The following is a 25033-nucleotide window of genomic DNA, read 5'->3' as shown; positions in this document are numbered from 1 at the left end:
CCCCGGAGGATATCGGATAAACCAACCGATTCACCGGTGACCACGACTACGCGCGGCTTGACCGTGCTGCCATTACCTGAAGAGGAACAGCGACGGTGATTTGGCCACCATACCAACGACTCCGCCGCGACCTGCTTCCCCATGTCTCAAATGGAACACCCTAGGCAGACCGAGTTAGAATACTCGACCTGCACCCCTCTTAACCCCGATGGCGATGACCACCTGCCCGCAACAGTAACGGCCAGTTGGCCAGCGTCACCGGCAAAGCAAAATTCCCCGCGGACGTGCGATGTCTTCCCCCAACAGAAGAGACAAGGCGTCGCAGGTTCGCGGAACCGAACAAAGAAACTCCAACCAGGGAGGCGAAGTGATCTGATCCTACCCCAGGTTGCATGCTGCATGGGGATGGGAACGGGCAGTCTGGCATAAGTCGGGGCCCGACGCACAAAACGAACCAAAGAGATTACCTGGTTAAAAGGGACCACAGAAGTCCTTCGACGCCATAAGTAATCAGGAATGCATGCTGAATGGCCAACAGACGCCATAGAACCGCCGAACTTGACGGAACTCGGACCCGTCCAGAGGCAAAAACGCGAGCCCGAACCGGGGCATGTTAGAGGCACCAACCGGAATTTACTCCGAAAACGACTTCGAGGAGCTCGGATGAGCGCCCAGAGGCTTGAAACCGACCTCTTGACGGACGGAACCGACCTGGATGAGGAATCACCGACCTCAAGTTGGATAACATTATGTCCAACCTCAGGTCGGATAAAAAGTGGAATAACCGACAACAGGTCGGTTATAAGGACGATTCCACCGAAACGGACTTGTATGGCTCCACTTTGAGCCTGCATACCGTAACTCACTTCGGTTGAACACGGAATCATGGAATCACCGACCTCGGGTCGGATAACGTTGTAACCGACCTCGGGTCGGACATGAGAAGTAACCGACAACAGGTCGGTGGATGGAAACGCCATCGTAAGGATTCACGGAAAATGACTTCCGGATGTAAGAATTCGGCCTCAATCGACCTGGGACTTGGAGTAACCGACCTCCAGTCGGATAACATTATTACCGACCTCAGGTCGGAGAACCGGTCCAACCGACCACAGAAGTCGGTTAGGAACGCCGGATCGCTTGATTCGCTTGGAACACCAGCGGATCAGCCGAGATACGACCTTTGAACGGACCAGTCACGTGGTAACCGACCTCGGGTCGTATAACATTACCACCGACCACGGGTTGGATAACACCATACCCGACCTCAGGTCGGACATCAGGAGTCACCGATAACAGGTCGGTGAAAGACGACTAAAACTGAAGACCGGAACTGGAAACGACCTCGGAATGGACGAATTCGACCTAACGGGACTTGTTTGGCCCCACATGGGCCTAAATAACACGAGTTACCGAGGTCGACCATGGAGGTGCGTTATTACCGACCTCAGGTCGGACAACATTACAACCGACCTCAGGTCGGATATCCATCCTCAACCGACAGAAGGTCGGATAAACCACCGTTGGATGGAGGAACAAGAAATTCCGACCGGACCTTCGAGCCAGTTCGTATCGGAAGTCACACCCAGGCTCGTGGTAGCAGATTTAACGGTTTTAACCGACCACATTCCATCGGCATTACCACTTGGCGACCACAGAAGTCGCACGACACAAGTACGGTTTTGTCCGACCTGACTTTCTGGAATTCGGGACTTAGCCGAACTCCCTTGCCGCCGGCTAACTTACCGGTAGGCTGACCTTGGTCCGATGACCTTGGTCCACCCCCTTAATTAGAGAGGATGCTTCGGCATTCGCAACAGCGACAGTGCCTCTCTACTCCGGAACGGACGAATACGAGTCGGACGTAAGTGTCAGCCGTGCTTACCCGACCTCGGACGAGATTACCGGTTACGTTGGGTAACCCGGGAACCGACGCCCCGGACCTGATATACCGGACTGCACTTAGACAGGAGACCCCGTGGAAACTCAAGACCCGTGGACGTCATCCTAGTCGGAATAAGACCCCGGACAGATCTCTTTTTAGTATTTTTATACATTTTCTAACAAACGGAATTGTATTTTACTTAGAATCTCTAACCAGATCTGTTTTGCATTTACTTTTTGCTCACTGGAATTGTGATTAAACTTTATTACTTTTTACTTCGCGCTGTTTAACCGTCATTACTTTTCTTTCACTTTCTCCGCGAGCCAACAGAAGCAAGATGCCAGGCTAACAGAAGCAATACCGGTCCAACAACGAACCCCGAGCGGCTTCCAGATTTGCGGCCGTGAGTTGCTTGCCTCTCATGGATCTGGAAGTGAAGGATGGGACGGTCAACAGACACCGGACTCCCGCCGGAAGAGGACGCGTACCGGCGACCCCACATGGGTCGACCGGAGAGGTGCGACGCTGGTGCGGTACTGAGTCTGAGCATCCTCGCAGGAGCTCGGATTCCCGCCCAGAGGCATGTTAGAGGCACGACAGCCTGCGTGATAGATACGCCACTTTGCGTATGCGTATCACTGCACACATGCTGATTCGCCCTCTCTTGTACGTACGTGAGTGGCTGCACTGCACTCTCCGCCTATGCGGATACACCGCGGGCGCACTCACTGAGCATACTTGCTCTCTCGCTCCTCTCTCTCGCTGTATGACTCAGCGTATATTCGCTCGCGTTGGATACGAGTCCAGTCTGCGCACTCACATTCCGTGTGTCTGGACAGCGTGACGCCGTTGCCGCCAGCACATTTCTTTCTCTACATTTCATTACGCTCTGGAACTAGCTCGCAGCAACTTGACTGCTCACTTTCCTGCCAGACATTGGCCTTTGTTGTGTTTTTCCCCGCATTCACGCGGCATTTGCTCCACTTTATTTGTACAATAAAGTCACCTGTGAGCTCTCTGTGCTTGCCTGTCACAATAGTAATTTAACAGATTTTTTCTAACGCTGGTAGAGTTTTAATTTTCATTTAGGTGATTATCAGTATAGTCATTTTACAGGTTTTTACTAGCTACCGGTATTCCATCGGATGCGTCTTTACGGTTCATATACTTCGCAGTATGTTTTTGAATTGCTTTTGCTGAATTTAAAACGTGCACTATAAATTTTGAAGAAATTGTTTACTGCACTTTTTCTGCTAATGTTCTGTAACTTCGAAACTGGAAACGTCGATACCATGTCGATTTCTGAACGCCGAATTGCATGGGGCGTTCGTAATTGAGTAGTGCGAATCGTAGTGCAGTGGAAATTTTACATGTTTTGCTTTAGTTTATTTGTCTTAGCTGTTATAATCTTCAGTAGTTTTTCGCCATAAGTATTTCATACGCTTTCAAATTTTTACTACGATATTCTGTTTCAGTTACGTAAGTATTGGTGCGTTTGATGGTGGTGCACTCTCATATACCGTAGTGCGCCATTAAAAAAAATTGTTTTTTGAATTAATGTTTTTTTAATTGATTCTTAATTTTCGATCCAACAGGGCGAAATGATCGATCGGATAGAACACAACGTGGTCAACGCGGCTGAATATGTTGCGCAAGCCAAAGTGGAGACCAAAAAGGCTGTGGAATATCAGAGCAGTGCAAGAAGGGTTCGTATTAGCTTGTTAATCCGAACACAAAATAGTTGTTCAGTTTCAGATTTCTTGTTAAAATACAACGTGCAATAACGAGGTGTTTAATCCGGTATGGTAGTGTATCAGTAACTGTTCGCTTAATGACTGACATAAATTTTCAGCGGTTCTGAGATGCTTTTAGTTTTATATCATGATCTGTGAAGTGGCTTACAATTTACGACATGTTTCTGTAGCTTACCGAAGCGAAGGCACGTATGTTTGACATGATTTATTCTTTGCAGAAAAAGATTTGTCTTATTATTACCGGCATCGTGGTGCTGATTATCATCATCCTTGCCATTGCCATTCCGTTGGCCGAGAAATTCGGCGGCAGTTCCGCCACTACCGCTAGTACCAACGGCGGCGGCAAGACCGGTGGCGACACCATCAACATCAACTCCCAACCGCAGCCCAAAGTCCATACCGTGTTTGTCACGGCGCACAACGCCACGAATTCCACGACGATATAATCGAGCATGATTCCGTGCCTGTGGGGACTGCACCTCCGTCTACCTGATTTTTTTTGTTGATTACAACCTTGTGGTGATCCAAGGGGACTTCCGGTGTGAATTGTGCACACATCTTCGGAGTGAACATTATTTATTTGACGAAGGGATTCCGAAGAATGTGTGATGTGTCCGATTATGCCTTCCTCGCCGCTGTCCAGCGGGTTTTCTGCTGTCCACAGGGGCTATCAGCCTCCGGGATTTTGTAAAAAAAGGAAAGTGCCCTTGTTTTTTTTCTGAGAAAGATGTCCTACGATTTTTCTCGTGATTTTTTGTTTCATGTTTTCTGGAAAAAAAATTTATTGGATGTAATTTTTTTGTTTTTTCGTCGAGATCGATGGAGCGCGTGTGATTTTTGGTTGGTTGTCTCTGTGAAGCTTTATATTATCGCTGATCCAGGCCGTGGGAAAGTGATGAGACTAATAAAACAAATAACGCTGTTTCGTGTTAGTAATGATTTTTTCGTACGGTTGTAGTTTTGTGCGGTACGTTTTCAAAACTTTTGACGAGAAAATTCTTCGTGACTATTGACGAGTGTACTTCTTGTGGTGGGACGAAAAATTAAACAGTGATATCAGAAATACTTACACGGGATAATAACAATTAAAATTAAAGCGACGAAATTGGTGCTTATTACAAATACTTTGTACTTTGTAGAATGCAATTACAGTTTTGAAATACTTGTTCATTTATTATCAACGATTAACATTGCGAATGAGCAAAGGACTACGAGTAGGCGATAGCAGGACATGGTTTGCAATTGCAGAACATCATCAGATATTCGTTACAGATTCTTTTAATTCTGTTACAGTATATCTTTTAGTATTTAGGGAATACAAAATTCAAGGTCGCTTTTTTATATACCTAGCTGGTACAAAGGTAAAATTACACTTTCCGATAAAGTTGTATAGTTCTTCTACGTGCCGGAATTTGTTACCGTTGTATTACCGTCAGAACATGCTACTGTATATGGATTGGTACGAAGAAAATGAATATGAATAGTGCATGAATTTGAAAGGTCACTGGCGCCGTTTGTCTATACTTATGGAAACGAAACCGATGTAATCCTCATATAACCGGCATATTCCCTGCATATTTTTTGACCAACTTCCGATGCAATTCTCGCCTTGCTATCGGCTACTACCGTACCTGTTTGCTAGCAAACTAAAGCGTTCTGTATATGTGCCAAGGACGAAACATATCACGTTGACTTTGCAATTGGTTAACGCACGACGCACTTCACGCTTCCAGAAGAACCAGTGCGCTGCATTACGAGCAGATATCCGTCATGTCACAGGGAAACTGAAGATACCCAAAAAAAGGTGGGAGCCACTCCGATCAAACCAGCGACTCTTGCGATAAGCGCACCATCACTCCCATATTCTGCTATTGGGCACCGTCGCCGTCTGCAGTGTCACACAAACTCCCAGTCTGCTAACCAACGGTATAATGCTGGCCGAGGTCTTTGGGCTGCCTATATACAGGCAGCCGCGATGGTGGGTGTAAGCGTAATATACGAGTATTACGCTTACACCCACTAACGCGGCTGTTATACCGCTGTGTGATGTCTCATCGATGGCGAATTATCACTAAACCTCTTCGTATATCTGGCGGTCAGCAAGGACTATCGACAACAAGTGCACCGGCTGCTGACCACCAGATGCGGGAGGGTTGTCTCACACTCCACCAAAAGATCAGCCAGTACTCGCACTGTATCGTATCGCGACAATGGCAACGGTCACCGGTCCGCGTTCGGACCATGCCAAACCAGGATTAACCGGCATGCATACATAAAGGTCACAATCAGAACGCATTTTTATTTTAAGAAGAAGTTATACGATGTCGGGTAACAAAAATTTTCATTTTTCGAACTTTGTGATTGCATTTAGTATGGTCTGACCTAACTTCACATCACACCAATGCCTAACCAAATTTTTCCTATTTCAGTAAGCCCCACTTCTATGTTGGAGTTTAATTGTTTTGGAATCAATGAAATTTGTTATTACATTTCGAAACATTGGGTTGAAAAACATCATTTTTTTCGGTTTTTTCATACAAACATTTTTTTCTCTCATAAAGGTGTGTGGTATAATCATTTTGGTTGTTATAAATTGTGTGGGTTCGGATATTAACGTTTCGCGCATCGAGCGCAAGCGATTTTGCCACTCAGACCACGAACACGGTATAACTTCTCGTTAATCATCTTTGGTGTACAATGTGCTTGTGTACTATATACTACACAAACACAACTACTCTGTAGGGCTATATCTATATAGTATCTGCGCATACTTCTCTCAATGACACTGAAAATACTGAAAGCGTTTGGTTGGAGCCTTTATTCTGATATCATTGTTTTCCCACTCCACATTTACTGTATACTCCCGCAAAGATGTAAACTTTATAATAGTAACATTTTTACCTGTGTTTTCGCTGCAGTTATCATATCGTGTGCGCAGTTTATGCTTATATATATAAGTAGCACTGCAGTGACTGCACCCACTGCATGAGCGGCCACGGCCAGCAGCCCACGTTCTACTCAAACAGGAACTGACTTGGATGTGTAAAGATCAGAACTTGAAAGCAGTCTCCTCATATTCAATCTGGCCTGGGTCGAATAAATTATGCTTCTATTAGAACCTGCGCGTAACCTCTGCTTCTTTACTCAATGCACGAAGAAAAAAGCGCGCCAAGAAAAAGCGCTTGGTCGGCACAATGCGCTCTTATTTTTTTTTACGCTCTGTTCTGCATACTGGTTGTCGGGTACTACAAGCGATAAATTGTATCGCGGGATTACATTAAGTACAAGAAATGTTAATGTTTTATGCGCGGAATTTCTACTTAACAATAATATTCCGAAATTTTTAGGCTTTTTGTGTTGCCATTACTTGTGCATGAGTGCAACAACTAATCCCGGGCTAACACGCGGTATACAGAAATTAAAAAATGATGTGCAAGTGCAGTGTAGCAAGGATCTTTGAGGTCGTTGCTCTAAACGGTATTTCTCGTTTGTGCTAACGCGACGCATCAATATGTGTTGAATCATAGTGTGATCACTGACAAGTGCACACTGCACAGTGGACGCCACTGGACGCCATAAATATGGCGTCCAGTGTAATGGGTTACGTAATGGGGTAGCGCACGATGGATATTAGGTAAGTGTAGATTTCCTTCATGTCATAGGGAAACTAGAGACGACAAGCAGAAAATGCGAAAAAGCGCATTTCATGCTCAGCGCATACGCAGGAACTTGTACTGCTTTTACCAAAAACCTTCTTCCGCAAGCTTGGTCATTGACACAACAAGACGTCAAGTGTCGAACTTCCGGACAGACTTAGCATCAATTTCACTGGATACAAACGGTTAGCTTAAAAAACCAGGATTTGCTTGCGTAAACAGATATGGCTCCCATACAGCTGCGCTCTTTACTCATCCATCATCCAGAATGTGTCCAAAAGGGTACCGAAAAAATATTAATAGCGTTATACTGAATCCTGTACACCCGACTGTGTTTTTCCTTCGTTGTCCGTGCAAAACTCGACAGTTTAAGTGCAAAGGTCATCCACGAACATCATAATGAACTCTACACTGGATTGTTACATTCCCCCGAACTGGACCACCAACGAATCACTGGCGTATAATTGCTCTACCAACATGACCTTTGATTACGAGTCGCACTATTCCAATAGCCGCGCGCTTAAGATTGAATTATGGCGGTACATTGTTCAGTGGATAGTTTATTCATTCTTTCTAGCTTGTCGTACCGTTGGCAATACGATCAACATCGCCGTGCTGAAGTCAGCCAAAAAGCGTACCAGCACCAATCTGTTCATGACTACTATCACTGTCGCCGCCTTGATAGCGCTGTAAGATACTGTATCAGTTGAGTAATAACAGCCACTTACTGGATGGACTCATTAATAATTTTTGCACTTTCTCAGATGGGCTGACCTCCCATCATGTATTTGGGAAATACCCGTCCAATCTGCGGCGGTCTGGTGGGAAATCCATCAAGCCGAGGGATTGTGGGTGACAAATGCGATAGCTAATTACCTGAGCTTAATGTGCTGGAAATATGCGACTGGTAGGGCTTAACTGCACAGGACCTATCGAAATCCATCCCGTAATATATTAACCTAAAGTTATTTCAGTTAGTTATAAATAAAATATTGAAAAGCCATGAGCTAGATAAATAATTTACGATATTTTCAGGACTTTAAATGCATTCGTGGGTGGACGACTGTTAGCCTATATCAATCCGTTTGGAGGGATCCTGACGCACCCCACGCTGCCAGCCCGGCTCACGGTGTGCGGTATCATAGTTACGGTTGGCACGGTGACTTCGTTTGAGCTGGCCAATATTTACTGGACTCTCTCCACTTTCCCGTCGAGCGAAGACTTTTCTGACCCAAACGAACTCTTGCTCGGAAAGCAAACTGACCCGCCGCCGCCGCACTGGTTGTTGCGGTGGGCAGCAGCTTATGACACTTTGGTGGTCAGTATTTTAGCTGACAACAAAAACAAAACCAATAGCTTTACAGATGAGCTCTACTCTACATTAAAAAAATGCAACGGTCTTCGGATGTAACGTGAGTGCGCGCGTGTAGCCGGCAGGAAGGTTGACGGGTTGATGGTTGACGCTCAATGAAGGTCATCAACCTTTCTCTAAAGGTCATCAACCTTTCTGATCAACCTTTTCTAAAGGTCATCAACCTTTCTGATCAACCTTTTCTTAAGGTCATCAACCTTGTTTTCAACCATTTCGCCGAAGCTCTTCTCCTAGCTGTCCATCATATCTTTCTGCTAGCTGTTTTTCTGTCTAAGCTTGCTTAACATTAACACATTCTTTCTTGATATTTCTTTCTCGGTATCCATGCACTAAAAAATGGCGCCATGGTGTGCATTTGGAGGAATTGTCAGCTATCTGAAATCACTTTGTGTAATAATAAATGCGCTCAGGGTAGCCGAAACCATACTGCAGAGACTGTCTTTTCTTAACTGCTCAGTTACACTCAGGGCCGTAGCGAGGAGGTATGCGTACGGGCGCACGCATCGCCCTCCGCGGCTAACTTCGGCTTTTTATTCGCCGTCCGAAACTAGCGCACGGGCACGCGGGCGCAAATTCAAGGGACTTTATAAAAACGCAACGGGCGCCAATAGCAGTGAGCCCGTGGCGCATGTGCAGTGTCGTGTTTAATTTGTTTAACCCTTTTGGAAATTTGGCACACAGTGCCATGGTAGACTTTGACATGCTGTCGACTGTGAAACGGGGGCCGGGTCGGTAGCAAAGGGATAAAGGGGGCGCAGTTGGCGTAGACTCAGAAATCTACGGGCGCAGTTAGCGCAGATCGAACTTCAAAACGGGCGCTGCCGATATGCGCACCCTTCATCCTTCGGACCTAGCTACGGGTCTGGCTACACTCACTAGAAACTAACCGAGGTTGAGGCTAACTGAGGCCGGAATGCACAGATGCTTTTATTTTGATTGCCCTGTTCGGGCTACTTGTGCACTGTATCAGCAACAATTTCCCGAACCTGTGTGCTTAAAGATTACAGCATTATACGCACTACCGCGTTTTGCAAAGAAGGTGGACTCACCATGGTCAGATGTGGACGTCATTGCACTGGTATTCTTAGTGAGGGTTGTTATGGTAGTCCAGCTTCCTGTCGAAAGTTATAAACTTTCCTATGAAAATCATCAACCTTTCTCAAAAAGGTCATCAACCTTTCTGTAAAGGTCATCAACCTTTTGTAAAGGTCATCAACCTTTCTGTAAAGGTCATTAACCTTTTGTAAAGGTCATCAACCTTTCCGTAAAGGCCGTAAACCTTTTTTGTAAAGGTTGTTCCTTAGTTCTGCAAGAACGCATTATACAAAGCCCCACAAAAAAGTGATTTGCGGTCGGAGGTACCAGTCGATAGCGATAAAAAATAATTAACGCTGTGTTTTTAGAGATACAACGCGGCAACGCGGTTTCTGTCATGGGTACCGTGGAGAAGGCTGAAATGCTTAATAAGCTTTTGTTTTTCTAATAGCTTTTTAACACGGTTTATTGTGTTGGTTTGAAATAATAAAAATTATCTCTTTCATCAGGTGACATTGCCCATCAGCTGACTCCCTCCATATACTCGTGGCTCGTGCGTTTACCTCTAGTCTTTTTCTCTTGCGTACATCTTGGTAAAACCTCACGATCAACATTGAAAAAAGCAGAGAAAACACTTAGCAGTTTTTTGGTACTGAATACATAAATTGCTGTTGGAGGCAAAAAACGCCCGATGAGACTACGAGAGTAATTTTGTTTTGACAGACTTCATATAGATTCTCTGCGCAGCACTTACAGAAGCTTTCGTGCATTCTTGTGTTTTAATTTGCTCCAACATTATACGCTCTAACAGCAGCTTGTTGGGTACCAGAAAACTTCTGAGTACTGCATTTCTACCTTTTAGAACTATAATCGGGAGGTTTGACCGAGATGTGAACGAGAGAAGAAACTGGAGTTCCACGCACGAGTCTGTGGCGACAGCGGGCAGCCACCTGCATAGCTGGTTGCCGGCACGAATCTCGTCAATGTATAAGGTTAAATTAAATTTTCTCAAATGAAAAATTCAATGGGAGACTGAAGAAATTTGGATGTCAGGCAGACAGAGTGATAAAAATAACATATCCATAGCTGCATCCACTTTTTTTCCGAATCAGTGACATTGACTCTCACAATGGGCCTGAATGCACTCAATGGTGTCGTTGTTAGATCAATCGACACCGACGGGTTGGTTCGGTAGATTATTGGAAGTGATTTCATTGAACATCCACCTTTCTATCGGTCACGCGTGCAAATATTATTAAATGGTACTGTAATCAAGATAAGCCATAATAAGTGCTAGTAATATCTAAATGGTTTTTCAGGATGAAATTACAATCGACCTTTCTTCTAAAGCTCTATTTATTTTTATCGTTGTCGACTGACTCCTCCGACCGCAAAACATTTATTTGTGAGGCTTTATAAAGTGGGTTCTTGCAAAGTTAAGGAACGGCCTTTACAAAATAATGTTGACGACCTTTACAGAAAGTTTGATGACTTTCACAGAAAGGTTGATGACCTTTACAGAAAGGTTGATGACCTTTCGAGAAAGGTTAATGACCTTTACAGATTGGTTGATGATCTTTCCAGAAAGTTTGACTATCTTTATAGAAAGGTTTAAGACTCTCGACAGAAAGGTGGACTACCATAACAACATTCACTAAGACTACCAGTGCAAAGACGTGCACATCTGAGACTACCTTCTTTGTAAAATGCGGTAGTGCTTATAATACTAGGTAGTTCTCAAGCACACATGTTGGGAAAATTGTTGCTGTTAAAGCCCGAACAGGGCTATCAAAAAAAAGACATCTGCCCGTTTCGGCACCAGTTAATTCGGTGCATCTTCCAGTACGTTTAGAGTTAGCAAAAGACAATCTCAGCAGTATGATTTTGGCTACTCTGAGCGCATATTATCATTATAACGCAAGGTGATTTCATGTAGCCGCAGTGTCTCCAAATGCACAGCACGGCGCCATTTTTTAATGCATGGATACCGAGAAAGAAATGTTAAAAAAGAAAATGTTAATGGTAAGCAAGTTAACAGCAAGCCGAAAGATAAATATGATGGACGGTTATGAGGACAACCTTCGGCAAAATGGTTGGAAACCTTATGAGAAAGGTTGATGACCTTAAAAAAAGGTTGATCGGAAAGGTTGATGACCTTTAAAAAAGGTTGATCAGAAAGGTTGACGACCTTTAGAGAAAGGTTGATGACCTTCATTGAGCGTCAACCATCAACCCGTCAACCTTCCTGCCGGCTACAATCAACTACATACCATTCCAAATACTTCTGCTTATCAACCCAACGACCTACCTGGTATTTGCCGTAAGCCACCTCTAGCCTCTTGTGGTCTTAACAGGTTCATAAACATTTTCCTGTGCTAGATAATTTTTGTAAGTTATTGGAATTTCTTGATGGATTTGCATCCTGCATGCAATTGCAAACATCCAGAACGCCTCTGTTAACTGTAAGGTTAACGAGTCGTCTTTTACAGGTTTTTATCGTCTTTGGGAAATTCCTTCTTTTGCTACTGCTAAGCAGCATCCTTATTTGCGTCATCCGCAGAGAATACCGGGCCACACTAGCTCTTCTGCACTCCGATCCAACCCGCGACTCTCGCAATAAACACACCATGAACCATCATATTCTGCTGCTGGGCACCGTCGCCGTCTACATTGTCGCGCAAGCTCCCAACGTGCTATTCAGCGGTGTAGGGCTGGCCCGCCTATTTGGGGCGCCTATTACGCCTACGAAGACCATCATGGAAAATTTATCGCTCATGTGTGATGTCTCATTGAGGGCGAATTATACACTGAACTTCTTCGTATATCTGGCTGTCAGCAAGGAGTACCGACAGCAAGTGCACCGACTGCTGACCACCAGATGTTGGAGGGTTGTCTCACAGTCCAGCTAGTCGCATTGTATCGTACTCCACGGCAACAGTAGGCGGTCCGTGTTCTGCCCATGTCCAACCAGGATCAACCAGCATGCATACGTAAAGGTCACATCAAAAAGCATCTGTATTTTGTGCGGCCTCAATGCACGCTGTACAATAATACATAGAAGTATCATGAAAATTAAGATTAGGCCGGTATATCTTTGCATACTTCTCGCAAGGACACGGAAACTATGCGTTTGGTAGGAGCCCTTATTCTACTATTTATCCCACTCTATCCTGTATTCTTCCGCGAAGTTGTCAGTTTTGTAGAACTAACATTCTTACTGAATATTTTCACTAAAGTTGCCGTATTGTGTGCACAGTTTATGCTTATAATATTATATCCCACAGCATCATCCTCTACGGCATAAACGACCACGGTCAGCGGCCCACAACAAATCTGTTCAAGCAGGCACCGGCTTAAACGATCATGACTCCAAAGCAGTTTCATGACTCTTCAGTTTCAATCTGCTGTCTCGAATAAATTATATGAATACTTTTATTAGAGCTCCTGCGCAAACCTGTGCATTATTTACTCATCGGCACCAAAATTAAGCCCTTGGTGTGCACCTTTGCGCTGATGTCTTCACGCTCTTTTCTGCATATTTATTGTCGGTTTTTAAGAGTGATAAATGCAGTGTAGCAAACCGTTTTGGTTTGCTACACTGCAATTTATCACTCTTTTCTCTAAACTGTAAAGTATTTCTCGTTCTTGTTAACGCGCCGTGTGTCTCCTGTGTTGAATCAGTATATCGCTGACAAAAAACCGAGCACCGACAAGCAAAAAGCACGCACTAATTCCGGCATTTAGAATCCGACATCAAATATCCCATTTCCTTATGTTTGCACTAGAAATAGTAGTTGTCCGTGTGTGACTAAGACAATGATAGCTTTTTTTTTACTTTTTTACTTGGAACATTTCTCTGTAGGTCATGTACACCAACGTTGTTGTATATTTTCATTTTTGTTTCAATGGGCAATCGACGTTGACTATGATCGCGTTTCAACATCATGGGAAAGCCAGCATGGGAAAAACATGGCTACTGATATACAATCCAGGTCGCCTACTTAAGAGCGCTATAAGGTACTACCTAACCAGTTGTGTAATAATAGCCATTTACCGAATGTGCATAATCATTAATAATTTTTGTATGTCCTCACTCAGATGGGCTAACATCCCAACATATGTTCGGAAAATGATCAACCACTTTGCATGTTCTGGTTGGAAACTCGTTTTGCGTTTTGGGTAACGAAGACGATTGCTAATTACCTGCGCGAAATATCCATCCAAATATGCGATTGGTAAGCCATAGCCACTCGTGACTTATAAAAATCACTATGCGTCGTAATGCGATGGTTATAAGGTTACCCGTAAGCGATTATATACCACCTTCATATGCTATTGTTGAGCCAGAGCTGTTCGTGACCTTTAGAAACCTTTACTGTATACCCGTATGTAGTAATGCATTAACCAGCAGTGGTTCAGATATGTGTAAGCAGAGCAGATTGGACAGAACCCAACATTCTGGTTGGACAGAACGCGGACCGTGCGTTGGTTGCCGTGGTATACGTCAATACGATACGCTGCGATTGGCTAAATCTTTTTGTGGACTCAGACAGAACTCTCTCACACCTGGTGGTCAGCAGTGAACGCACTTGCTGTCTGAAATTCCTTGCTGACCGCCAGGTATGCGAAGAAGTTCAGCGAATGATTCGTCATTAATGAGAAATCCCTTTGTATAACAGCCGCGATGGTCGGTGTAAGTGGAACCGGCAGCCCAAAGTTGTGGACAGCTCTATTCCGCTGACTAGCAGGCTGGGAGTTTGCGTGGCCACGTAGACGCCGACGGCGCCTAACAGCAGAATATGGTGGGTGATGATGTGCTTGTTGCGGGAATGATGGGAATGCAGAAGAGCTTGTGTGGCGCGGAATTCCCTGCAAATGTCGCAAATAAGGATGCTTAACAGTAGCAATAGGCGGAATTCCCCAAACGAGTCACTAATTACTTAACGGAGGCGTGCTTGATGACTGCATGGATACGTGTCCGTGGTAAAAGTATTACCAAGAAATTCTAATAACGTTTAACCACTACGTATAAAATGCTATAAATTTTTGTTTTCCGTAAAAGGAGGAAAGGAAATTGGGTGCAAATCCGGTTAATCCACTATGAAAACCTAATGCACGATAAATCGTTATAATTATCTTTTCAGTCATGAGTTCTATTTTGTCCCGCAAAGTTATGAGTCTTTGTAACGGTAACATTTTTATTCGTGCTGTCACCGAAGTAACCGTATTGTGTGTATTTATGTGTCGCGTTGCATCGTCCTTCATGGCAACAACTATCACGATCAGTGTTAGAAGAGAAGTTACTTCTCTTCTAGTGTTCTGTCCCACCAGAAATTGCCATGCATACGTGAAGGTCACGGCATCAAAGCATTCTTCCTCATTTCCGTCTGTCCTTCTGAATAATATGTATAATGATTACACTTTCATGAGAGTATCTCTGTGTAATATTTACGCATGGCATAAATTAGAATACATTGCGCTGGTGTTGCCACACTATGATCTGCCTTCCTAAAGTTGGTGGTTCACAGCGACAGATTATTACGCGTGTTTACACTAAAGTTGTAAGTACAATTAGTGCATTATGGAACAACTTGTACTTGGTGGTGGGGCCTAAATTGTGTGACTTGTTCTACCGGTAACTGCGTATGCATGCTAACAAAAGTGCACAAAACTACATATTATAGTGTAGCGTAGTATTGTGCCACGAGATTGTTGTGTCCTTTGTATCCTGCGTGTCCACCTTCCAGCGTGGCAACTGTGACAGCAATATGCCAGTGTCGTCATTTTGTAATGTTTAGTTGGTTTTGTGCGCCCTCAGTGGCGGCCCGGTCCGCCACTGGCGGCTGATATAATTATATTAAAGGTATTACCGCCACCTCAAGTCGTGATTATGGTGCAATTGCACAAAGTAATGACTGTCAAAGCGTTTCTCTAAAGGTATTCTCCGTTTTTGCTAACATGCAGTGTCAACTAGTGTTCATCAAATAGTGTATTGTCGTGTATAAGCGTTCACGCCGGTTAAGGCTCCATGAACAATCTTTACTCTTCCACGCCTGTAATGCTCAATCGGTAGGCACTCGTACTCTCAAACTGTAACAGAAGAACTATGGTGGAGAAATGACGAACGATTCAGGAACACGAGAAGATCAGGAATCCCTCAGGAACGAGCTAACCACAACTTCCGGTCGTAAGTCCTGTGAGGATCGGCAAGAGCTAGGACGATTGTGTCACGAGCAAACCTGTATACTAAGCGATAATCCGGGAACAACTATGCACTTCAGTAGGAACAAGTATTGCTGTCTCTTTATCCAATTCACATCACAGTTTACAACGCTAGGAAATCGTAATTAGAAAGCAGTCTCAGAAGTAAATCTCAGACTACTGATTCCGATATTAGGCATCACAAGAACTTATATAGACTTGCGTTATGACATCATATACATCGCTAGTAAAAGAGAACAGCAAATCACAGCATTGATTGACTAGATTATCCGTTGTGTTGCAGGTGGAAGGCGGACAGTCAGCATCCGTACGTACATCCGGCGTATGATCCTACTCCCATACGTCACCCCCACGAACGATGCTAGGCCGTGCCAAAATAAACAATCCATCCCGCAACATCCCAGTGCGATTGTGCACTTCCGGCCATCCTGATCCCGATCCACCGCACAATCCACGCGTCCATCCGATGCCCAATGTGACTGTACGCCGCGATTCCCAGAGAGTTAGTGTGGAATCCTTGGCGGAGAGTCATCCGGAAGTCCACGGGTTTGGCAGGGCGGAGGTCCAAGGATCCAGGAAGGCGAACTATGAATTACTGACATTGTGCCGCTTGAGTTTAGATGGTGTTTTAGTATGTACAACATACGGCATCAAGCTTTATTGGCTGTGATATAAACGCTTAAGGTTGAATATGGCTTGTGGTTGATCGAACTATTATGTATTGGACGTACGAGCGAAATGAAACGGAACAATGAATCATCCGACTGGTATTCTTACGAATTCTCGAATCCAGATTGCACCACAATAACAAGGTCAACAACAACAAACAAGCTAGACAAAATCATATAAGGATCAGTACAGATTACTGGTACACAGAAACAAATTTAAACCAGTAAAGAAGCAGCAGTAAAATCAAGAAGGCAAAACAGCTTCGGTACAACAAAGCGAGTAACAATATGAGATCAAGGAAAGCAACCAAGGTCAATGTCAGAGGTGAGTCAAGGTTACTTGCCAGCACTGGGAGCCAACGAAAAGAGACCAGTGATACCAGAGCCAGATGCAGCAGCGGCATCCAAACGGCGAGAAACTTCCGCAGCCATCTGTCGTCGGCGATCGGCATCCAATTCCCGCTGCTGTTGCTGAGCCAAATAACCAGGCACAAAATTATGCTCAGCTGATCCAACAGGGCCAGAAGGCGCAGACGGCGCACGTGGGCGGTCAGCCGGAGAACGGTCGCGGGCATCGCGGACAATCGGCACTTCAGGAAGCGGCAGCACATTCGGTGGCAAACCGGGAAATTCAGCGTTCTGCGGGGCTTGCTGCTGCACAGGTGGAATGACAGCCGGAGGAACGACAACGGCATTCAAGGCTAGTGGGCCATGTAGATTGACAGCAGGGTTGACACCATTGGGCTCACCTGCAGCCACATTTCCATTGCCTTGGACCGGATTCGGTGCATTCGCTGCTTGGTTGCCCGGGTCGTCAACCTCCATGTTTGCGGCGGCAGCTTCCACTGGAGCAACTGGGTGATCGACTCCATCAGGTACTTCAATAACTTCCGGTGCGCCCAGAGGTCGGCCATTACGACGCCAATGATCGTTTCCACGACGCAAGTTATTGTCTCCAAAATTCCTATGATTTCCTCGGCCGTACGGACGAAAGTTGCCACGGTAAGCACCACGGGCTCCACCCCTTCCTCGGTGATTATAACCGGCATTATACTGTTGCTGCTGATTGGAAGACGAATGAAAAATGGCGTCTACCAATTTATCGAAAGCACGGTTAGGATCAATAGGCGGCATGCCCAAACTAAAGAAAACTAGTGACCTTTAACGCTATAAGTGCAAAGAGAAAAGCGTCAAAATTACAGTCTATACGCACTGGAAATCCAACGTGCCAGAAGGCCGAAGCGAAAAATCCACAATGCCGATTTCTGCACACTACGCGCAGACGATTTTATACCTGTCTGCGGGAGCGAAATTTTAAACTGCGGCAGATTCCACACCGGTAAGAGAAACAACCAATCAGCGCTTCGCGCTATATCCTTTTAATGCAACGTAATCGGAAGATCAGATCTAATCCAGGTACAACGAAAGATTGATCATTGATAGCTACAGCGCGGATAGAAAATACCAAACGACCAGTTCATTGACTCAGAGCGCGTAAAATTGAAAAATAAAAATTGGATGAAAATAAACGCAAAATGCCTTAAATTGTACAATGAAGGCTACCGATCAAAAACAAATCACAAAGTTTGGCCAGCTAATATGCAAATTAAGATCAAAAACGAAATGACAGATCATCAAATTCTGGCAAAAATGTACGGCATGAAGGATAACAAATCAGTAATGGAAAATTCACAATTCATCAGAATGCGGCTGCTGTTGAATATAGCCTGCCGGTTCTGCAAACTCAGGTGAGTCCTCGCGGGCAACTACGGCAAGTTGGCAACAGGTGGGACAGCTGGAACAGCCGGCTGCAGAGACGGCAACGGATCTACATCCATCTTCTCAAAATCAGATCCATCGTCATCATCACAATCGACCACCTTATCTGCATTCCCGTCAGCTTCGACATCAGCATTCTGCTCAGGGGATAACACAGCCGAAGGATCCTCACGATCTTCACCATCATCCGAAACGGAAACTTCACTTGGCGCAGAAGACGAGGACGGCGAGACCTCCCTGTACTTGCGCTTTTGCCCACGAGTACGAAAATAATACGGTCCAGCAGAAGTGGATGGCTGCGGTTCAGCATTTTCCACAGCACCCGCATCAGCAACCGCTTGACGCGCAACTGCATCCGCCTTCTGACGCTTGGCGATTTCTTTAAACAATCCAACAAAAACAGGATGTAAGTATAGATATTGGCGACGCAGCTCTAATGCAATTAACGAAGGTAATTTCCGAGTAGCCAGACACAAATCATAACGATTGATTAATACTCCATTCTGGTATAAGAAGCGAGACAGATACAATTCCGGAAAGCGAGGATGAAAACGATTTAAACCGGAAAAATAGGCTTTTGTAATTGCCATCTCACCCTGCTTATCCGCAATAGCCATTCTTGGAAACACTCCGGAATGCGCTCGTTTGCGAGCTGTCTGCTTGGTCTTGAAGACCGGCCGCGGTGCATCCGGGTTATACGGCACATAAAGAATTCCGCCTTTGCGCAAATGTTCCTCGTCTAAACACAGTTGAAACAACAATGAGCGCAAGCAAAGCTTAACCATGATCAACTGCAAAACTGGCAGAGGAAGCAATAAAACAGAAGCGAAGCGACATGATAACGATTGTCGTATCTCATGAGGGTAGTAACGCGAAACGACTGCACAAGAAACGAAAAACACCAGAGGTAGAATTCAGACTTGTGAAAAACCACAACATTACAGTAAAACAACGGCAACCACGGCAATACCTCGCTTTGCTTTTACAGACGGAGTCTCGGAAGACGATGGCTCTTCTTCAGTCAGGTCTGGAGTACCCAACTGTCTTTCCGCCTGCGTCTGCAATTTCTTTGGTGACGGCTGACGAATCTCAACGTCAGGACTGGTAGGGAATGATCCCCGACGGGCACGGCGGCGAACCACAGCAGCATTGCGTCGCAAAATCGTTCGTCGCCGTTGCTTATCATATCGGCGCTGTAAAGCATCGACTATCGCATCTGCCCGACTGGCTGAAGGCTGTTGATTCACTGTTGCACTTACATTTCCCGACGGTCCTGGGGATTGCGCGGCAAATACTGGTTGAGCAGCAGTACGGCGGGAAACTCGAGATCGAGTGACACGCGATGAAGAACGAGCTTCATCGCTGTCCGGAGAATAACCAAAACTCAAACCCGCTGTTGCTCGACTCGGGCGCGGTGTACGGGATGCAGTCTTGCGTGCGGTTGGCTTCTTAGCTGGAGGCGACATTCCCAAATCGTAAAAGTGACAAATTAATCGTAAAAAGATAGGAAAACAAAACAAGCGAATACCAGCTGTTGCAGAAAAATGGAAGGACTGGAGTGCAGAGAAAAAGCACAACAGATAATCTGCACTGGCACCGACACCGAAAACTCAAAATTCACGAAGTATACCATGAGGCGGTTGACAGGCGACAAGTGGATTTTTGCGAATTTTGAAGCCACTATGATCTTTTGGCGTAGAACACACAGGAAACCAATTAATTCTCCGAGGATTTGTAAATTTCCACCACAAAACCAAATTTTAATATAACATACAAATTATGACGATTAAAGGGATACGAAAGAGGAAAGCCAAAATGAAAACACGCGGCTGGGAAATATTCGGAGCACAGACCGGAAACTGCACAGTTTCCGAGCACACTGTCAAGTCAAGGCGGTTGACAGGCGACAAAATACCGGTACATTGCACGAGAAATATCAGCTGTTCTTCACTAATGGAAAAGTGAGGAACCCAACAATATCTATCCTTTTACGGTGACGGTTTTTCTGTTTCATTTTATTACTAGCACATTTTATTTCTGTTCGCCACATTTTATCTTAATCATTCCTAATCATCCGAGCATCATGTCAGCGCAGCCTGTAGGACCAGCTGGAGAGCCGTTACCTTCGCCCGAAACGGATGCGATTGCCCACTATGAATACTGGAAGGGACGAACCCGCGAATCAGTTCAGTTTGCCATGGCAGAGCCTCTACAGCCAAACGAAACCATCCGAAGCCGTCGACAATTGGCGATGCATACGGCAGCCCACGCGTGCATTCTTGAGGCTGACATTACGGGATATTATGTGGACATGTCATCTATCAAGAAATTCGTTGTGGAAATGCATGATGATTTCACGGAAGAACGAGTGGATTTCTTCCTTGGCGACGCTATAAATGCTGGAATCTTGCTCAAGAAGATGAGCCGCGATGGACGTTTCGTGCTCGAAGTGGCCGAGGAAGTGAAAAATAACCGCGATCCAGAGACGAAGGTAATCGACACAACTAGCAAGTTTCGTCGGATGATTCGCGTGATCCTCTACCACGGCCGATATGCCATGTCACGCACCGAAATCCAACACTGGATCTGTACGTTCGACGTACAGCTGCAGGACGTGGACTATTGGCTGGAGCGCGGGCTGCGCCAACTGGTTAACCAGAAACATGTCGTCGTTGTCTACGGAAATCTTTTCGTGAACAGTTGCATCGACCTGTGGCTACGAAGCATTCGCGGCTGCTGTCTCTGCACCACTCTGGCCCAGACCATCAGTGAGTGTTTCTGTATTTTTCGAAGTAGCATTCTTGATACTTACACTTAAAAATAGCACAACAACGCCGCCTACTGCAAGTCACCTTGCCTTCCGTAATTTTAACCGAAGTGATTTAAATTGTAGATATCAAAATGGGTACTATGAAGGTGACAGTCAACGGAAGAGACACAGAACAACACTTTGCCGATTGCAGCTTCGGTTACGTGGGACAAGACGGGGATTTGGTTGTCGATGGCGTCATGGAGCGGCTGGACGCAATCGAGCCCGAGAAGAACAACACCACCAACGTAAATCTGGTAATCCGGGCAAGCAAGGACGGGCGTATTGAGAGAGAACCAATTATCACGCTCACTCAGCTGAAAGCTATGGGCGGCCGTCCCAAATATGTTCCCCGATCAAAGAATACAGACACCGAAAAGAAAAGCCAGAAGATGAAGGAGAAAGCTGAACGACCTGGCGCTGAGGTGAGCGCTGCTGAACCGGATGCCATCGATAAATTACTGCAGCAGGTTGAGCGCGAAAAAGACATTATGGAGAACTGCAAAGCGCTGGTAAACACGCTGAAAGCTCGAGCGACCATGGATGCAAAACATATCGCGTATATCCGTGAGGCTCTAGAACAGCGTCTTGCCAACTTGAAAACTGCGGAGGAGAACTTGGATCTGGATTAAACAGCGGTTGTAACATATCTGATAATTTGTTCTAAAATTCGGCCGACTGTTATTTCTTCCGTTTAATCTTTTAATCTCGTTGAATTAATCTCATCAAAGTTTTAACAGGCAATTCTCATAATTCCGTACAGATTCTCATATAGTCATTAATTTTGCTGGTCGGACAGATCTTAATTCGAGTTTTAATTTTGGATTTATGCAGCATTTGAATAACCGCAATAAAATCGGTGTAACAGAATGCGCAACCGTAACAACAGTGAATTCCAATGCAGAGTGAGAAATTAGCAGCTTAAAATCAATTATCACACCTGGAACCGTGAATCAAATGCTAAAAACAATTGTAATATTCCATCCTGGGAACAAGGTTACAGGAACCACCAAAGAAAAGTAAAAAGAATGGAAAGGAACTTTTAAAACTTGCAAAATTTGTATTCACGCAGGATTGAACCTTGCATCTAGGTGGACAACTAAATCCTGCTCTTGCCCATACGCTAGCATGGCTATGCCACATTTGACTTTTAATTTGGCAATCACTAGAGGCGCCGTACTACGAAAATTCACAATATAATAAAAATTCGCCACTGAAGCAGCTGATAAGTTTAAGATTTCACTACCATCATGATCGCAAAATTCGCGCCGGCAACGGAAATATTTCTACAAGAGTGCCAATAAAAATATAGACACGAAAAAGTAGGATTTCAGAAAATGCAATTTAATTTCAAGGGGTTTCGAACCCGCAACCTTCATTGCACCTGTTGTTGTGGTTCAACAGTTCAGTGCACTACGCCACTACAATCTGCGAAGTTAAACTTAAAATTCGCTCGTCGGGAGTGACCGTAAAATTAGCGATCTCGAAGCCAACATAATACTGCATATTGATATAAAAATATAAAACCGAAAAAGAAGGTTTTAAATTAAACGGATTAACTTTTAGGATTTCGAACTCTAGACTTTGTAAGAAGCGGGTCGGTATGGATTCTCAGTCAAGCCACTACGCCACAAGGTGCTCTACGCTTTAGCCGAGTTAGGTTGGACACCGAAAGCGCCATGTCGTGTATATTTAACCTGGCTATAATAAGGCAGCAAACCATTAACGCTTAAAAAAAAGTACAAAAATATAGAGCAGGAAAAATGTAGTTTTTAACATGCAGCATGCAACCCTGAGATTAAGACTAGCCGTTTTAGGAGGTAGAACATGAGGCGAATGGCCATCATTCATAGCCACTGAACTACAAAGTCATTCGAATACAGACAAACAGACGGCCAAGTGCAATGTTAACCATGGAGTGTATATACAATTTTACGCCCAGCTCTTTGTGTTTAATTCTAATATTCAGGGAGCTATTTGTCAATACTTTTCCCAAGACGAGAACAAAAATATGAGACGAAAAAAAGTAAGTTTCTCAAAATTGCAAATTGGCTGTAAGGGACTTGAACCCGCAACCGTTTCATTTCCCCATTGCTGCAGTTCAACGGTGCAAAGCACTATACTACGCTGTTCTACGACAGTCATTTTTGAAATTGCTCATCGGAGAGGAACGTAAAATTAGAACGGTCAACGGCAATGCATATTCGATGGTATTATAACAAAAATAAAACCCAAAAAGAAGGTTTACGAAAATGTGCATTACTTGTAAGGGTTTTGAACCCAAGGCCCTAAATTGACCGAGTCGTAGCGGAGACAAGGCGAACAACCACTACACTACGAAGTCTCACGGCAAAATAACAAAATCCGCACGGTAAAGGCTGTACAACTAAGCACCGCTCGTTGAAAACTAATAAAAAATTAATAGTATCACACCGAACGTGTAAGTACCCACAAATGCAAGAATTTAGACACGAAAAAGAAGGTTCTATGAAAACGCTTTTTGATTTTTAGGGATTGGAACCCAGGACCAGCAACAGGTAAACGGATTCGCCTGGTATTGTCCTCTTTACTGGACCACTCGACTACAAGAGTCATTGACAAAAATAATACTACTAACACAGCTGGCAGTATTCATGTTAACACCTCTCAACAGCGATTCAGCCAATATTCGTCATATTAAATCCCACGAATAAGAATATAACGATTCATGAAATAAAAACCAAAAATGAGGATATTTACAAAATCGCGTTTTTATGTGGACTGGAACCTCCGACCTCCAATGACGAAGCAACGGAAGCCTCTACTATACTAGCGGGGTCGCTCTACGTAAAATATTGGAAAAACGTCAACACCGAAAACGTACACGAACACGAGGCAATAGCGAATGTGCCAGTGAGCAATCTACCTGGGCAACCAGCTACATGAAAACTAGCACAATATCCCAACGGAAGTGTAGTCCCGTGCGGTCGTACGTTACATTGTCCAAAAATTACCGACAACAGCAGCGACAGCGACTACTTAAACTTTATTAAATTCGCAACTCGCCTAACAAATGACCAAGTGAGCCCGCAACAGAATACAACGGAACATCCATAATTTGCAGACCGTACGAAACTAGTCAAACGGAAAACTAAACGATAGAATGATCGAACTAGTTCAACGAAGATAAAAAGTGGAAAACCAAAAGATCCAGACCATGAGATCAGCCCGTGCAAGTACAATCATAAGGGTGAAAGAATAGACGCGCATAAAATCCGTACGCTTAAAGTAACGCACTACACACAGTCCATTCACAACAGGAGGTACTCTGGATCACTGCGCGAAGTCCACCTCCGAAAAGTCTATCCAAGGACAACACATCACAGGGTTTTTGGAGGGAGCTTAGACACAGCCTCCTTGACGGCAATTCTGCCACGCTCGAAACGTTGTTGGGCTTCGGAGCGTTCAGCCATCTTTTGCGCCACAATCTCCGTCCATGCCGTAACACGGTTCTCCAGCGCCTGCTTGGCCGCTTTCTTCCTCTCGCTTGCCGGAGGAGTCATGATAATGCGAACGATTGGGAGCAAATCACGAATTCCGCAAATAAAACTTAAAGCAGCAGAGTTAGCGGAATTAGATCACGGTAATAGTAAATAATTAAATTTAAATAAAAACTCATACTGGGATACATTCAAGATAGGAGTTTGACAGCCGCCCACGCTGGCGACCGCATACTTCGTAACCAGCGAAGTCCGTTAACACACGGCCTACGGCAGAGCGTGTGTATTACAGCAACACTTCTTAGCACCGTCAACAATTTCGCTAGAGTGTGTATATTAAACGAATATACACTCAGCAAATTACAACTTTTAAT

At 44.7% G+C, this 25033-nt stretch overlaps 3 protein-coding genes across 4 annotated transcripts; 2 read left to right on the top strand and 1 right to left on the bottom strand.

Annotated features, from left to right (window-relative positions):
• The first annotated feature begins 2161 nt into the window (after nucleotides 1-2161).
• On the top strand, nucleotides 2162-4561 carry LOC129598732 (syntaxin-1A homolog). The gene is made up of 2 exons (XM_055496766.1): nucleotides 2162-3591; nucleotides 3858-4561. Exons 1-2 carry the CDS (start codon nucleotides 3487-3489, stop codon nucleotides 4083-4085), a joined length of 333 nt encoding a protein of 110 aa, XP_055352741.1. The 5' UTR covers nucleotides 2162-3486; the 3' UTR covers nucleotides 4086-4561.
• A 13449-nt stretch (nucleotides 4562-18010) lies between these two features.
• LOC129598760 (serine/arginine repetitive matrix protein 1-like) lies at nucleotides 18011-19911 on the bottom strand. Of its 2 annotated transcripts, XM_055496803.1 has the most exons (4): nucleotides 19631-19911; nucleotides 19342-19564; nucleotides 18967-19110; nucleotides 18011-18750 (listed from the first exon to the last, which is right to left on the bottom strand). In XM_055496803.1, exons 1-4 carry the CDS (start codon nucleotides 19835-19837, stop codon nucleotides 18359-18361), a joined length of 966 nt encoding a protein of 321 aa, XP_055352778.1. In that variant the 5' UTR covers nucleotides 19838-19911; the 3' UTR covers nucleotides 18011-18358. The 2 variants fall into 2 exon arrangements, with proteins under 2 accessions (XP_055352778.1, XP_055352777.1); XM_055496802.1 differs by having other exon boundaries at nucleotides 19342-19911.
• A 429-nt stretch (nucleotides 19912-20340) lies between these two features.
• Nucleotides 20341-21862, top strand: LOC129598761 (uncharacterized). Its single transcript, XM_055496804.1, has 2 exons — nucleotides 20341-21139; nucleotides 21265-21862. The coding sequence occupies exons 1-2, from the start codon at nucleotides 20455-20457 to the stop codon at nucleotides 21810-21812; spliced, it is 1233 nt and encodes a 410-aa protein (XP_055352779.1). The 5' UTR covers nucleotides 20341-20454; the 3' UTR covers nucleotides 21813-21862.
• Nucleotides 21863-25033: the final 3171 nt, after the last annotated feature.

Source organism: Paramacrobiotus metropolitanus, unplaced genomic scaffold (assembly GCF_019649055.1).
Source record: "Paramacrobiotus metropolitanus isolate TYO unplaced genomic scaffold, Prichtersi_v1.0 Parri_scaffold0000128, whole genome shotgun sequence".
Classification (NCBI taxonomy): Eukaryota; Metazoa; Tardigrada; class Eutardigrada; order Parachela; family Macrobiotidae; genus Paramacrobiotus; species Paramacrobiotus metropolitanus.
This window is presented reverse-complemented; position numbering and strand designations above follow the sequence as displayed.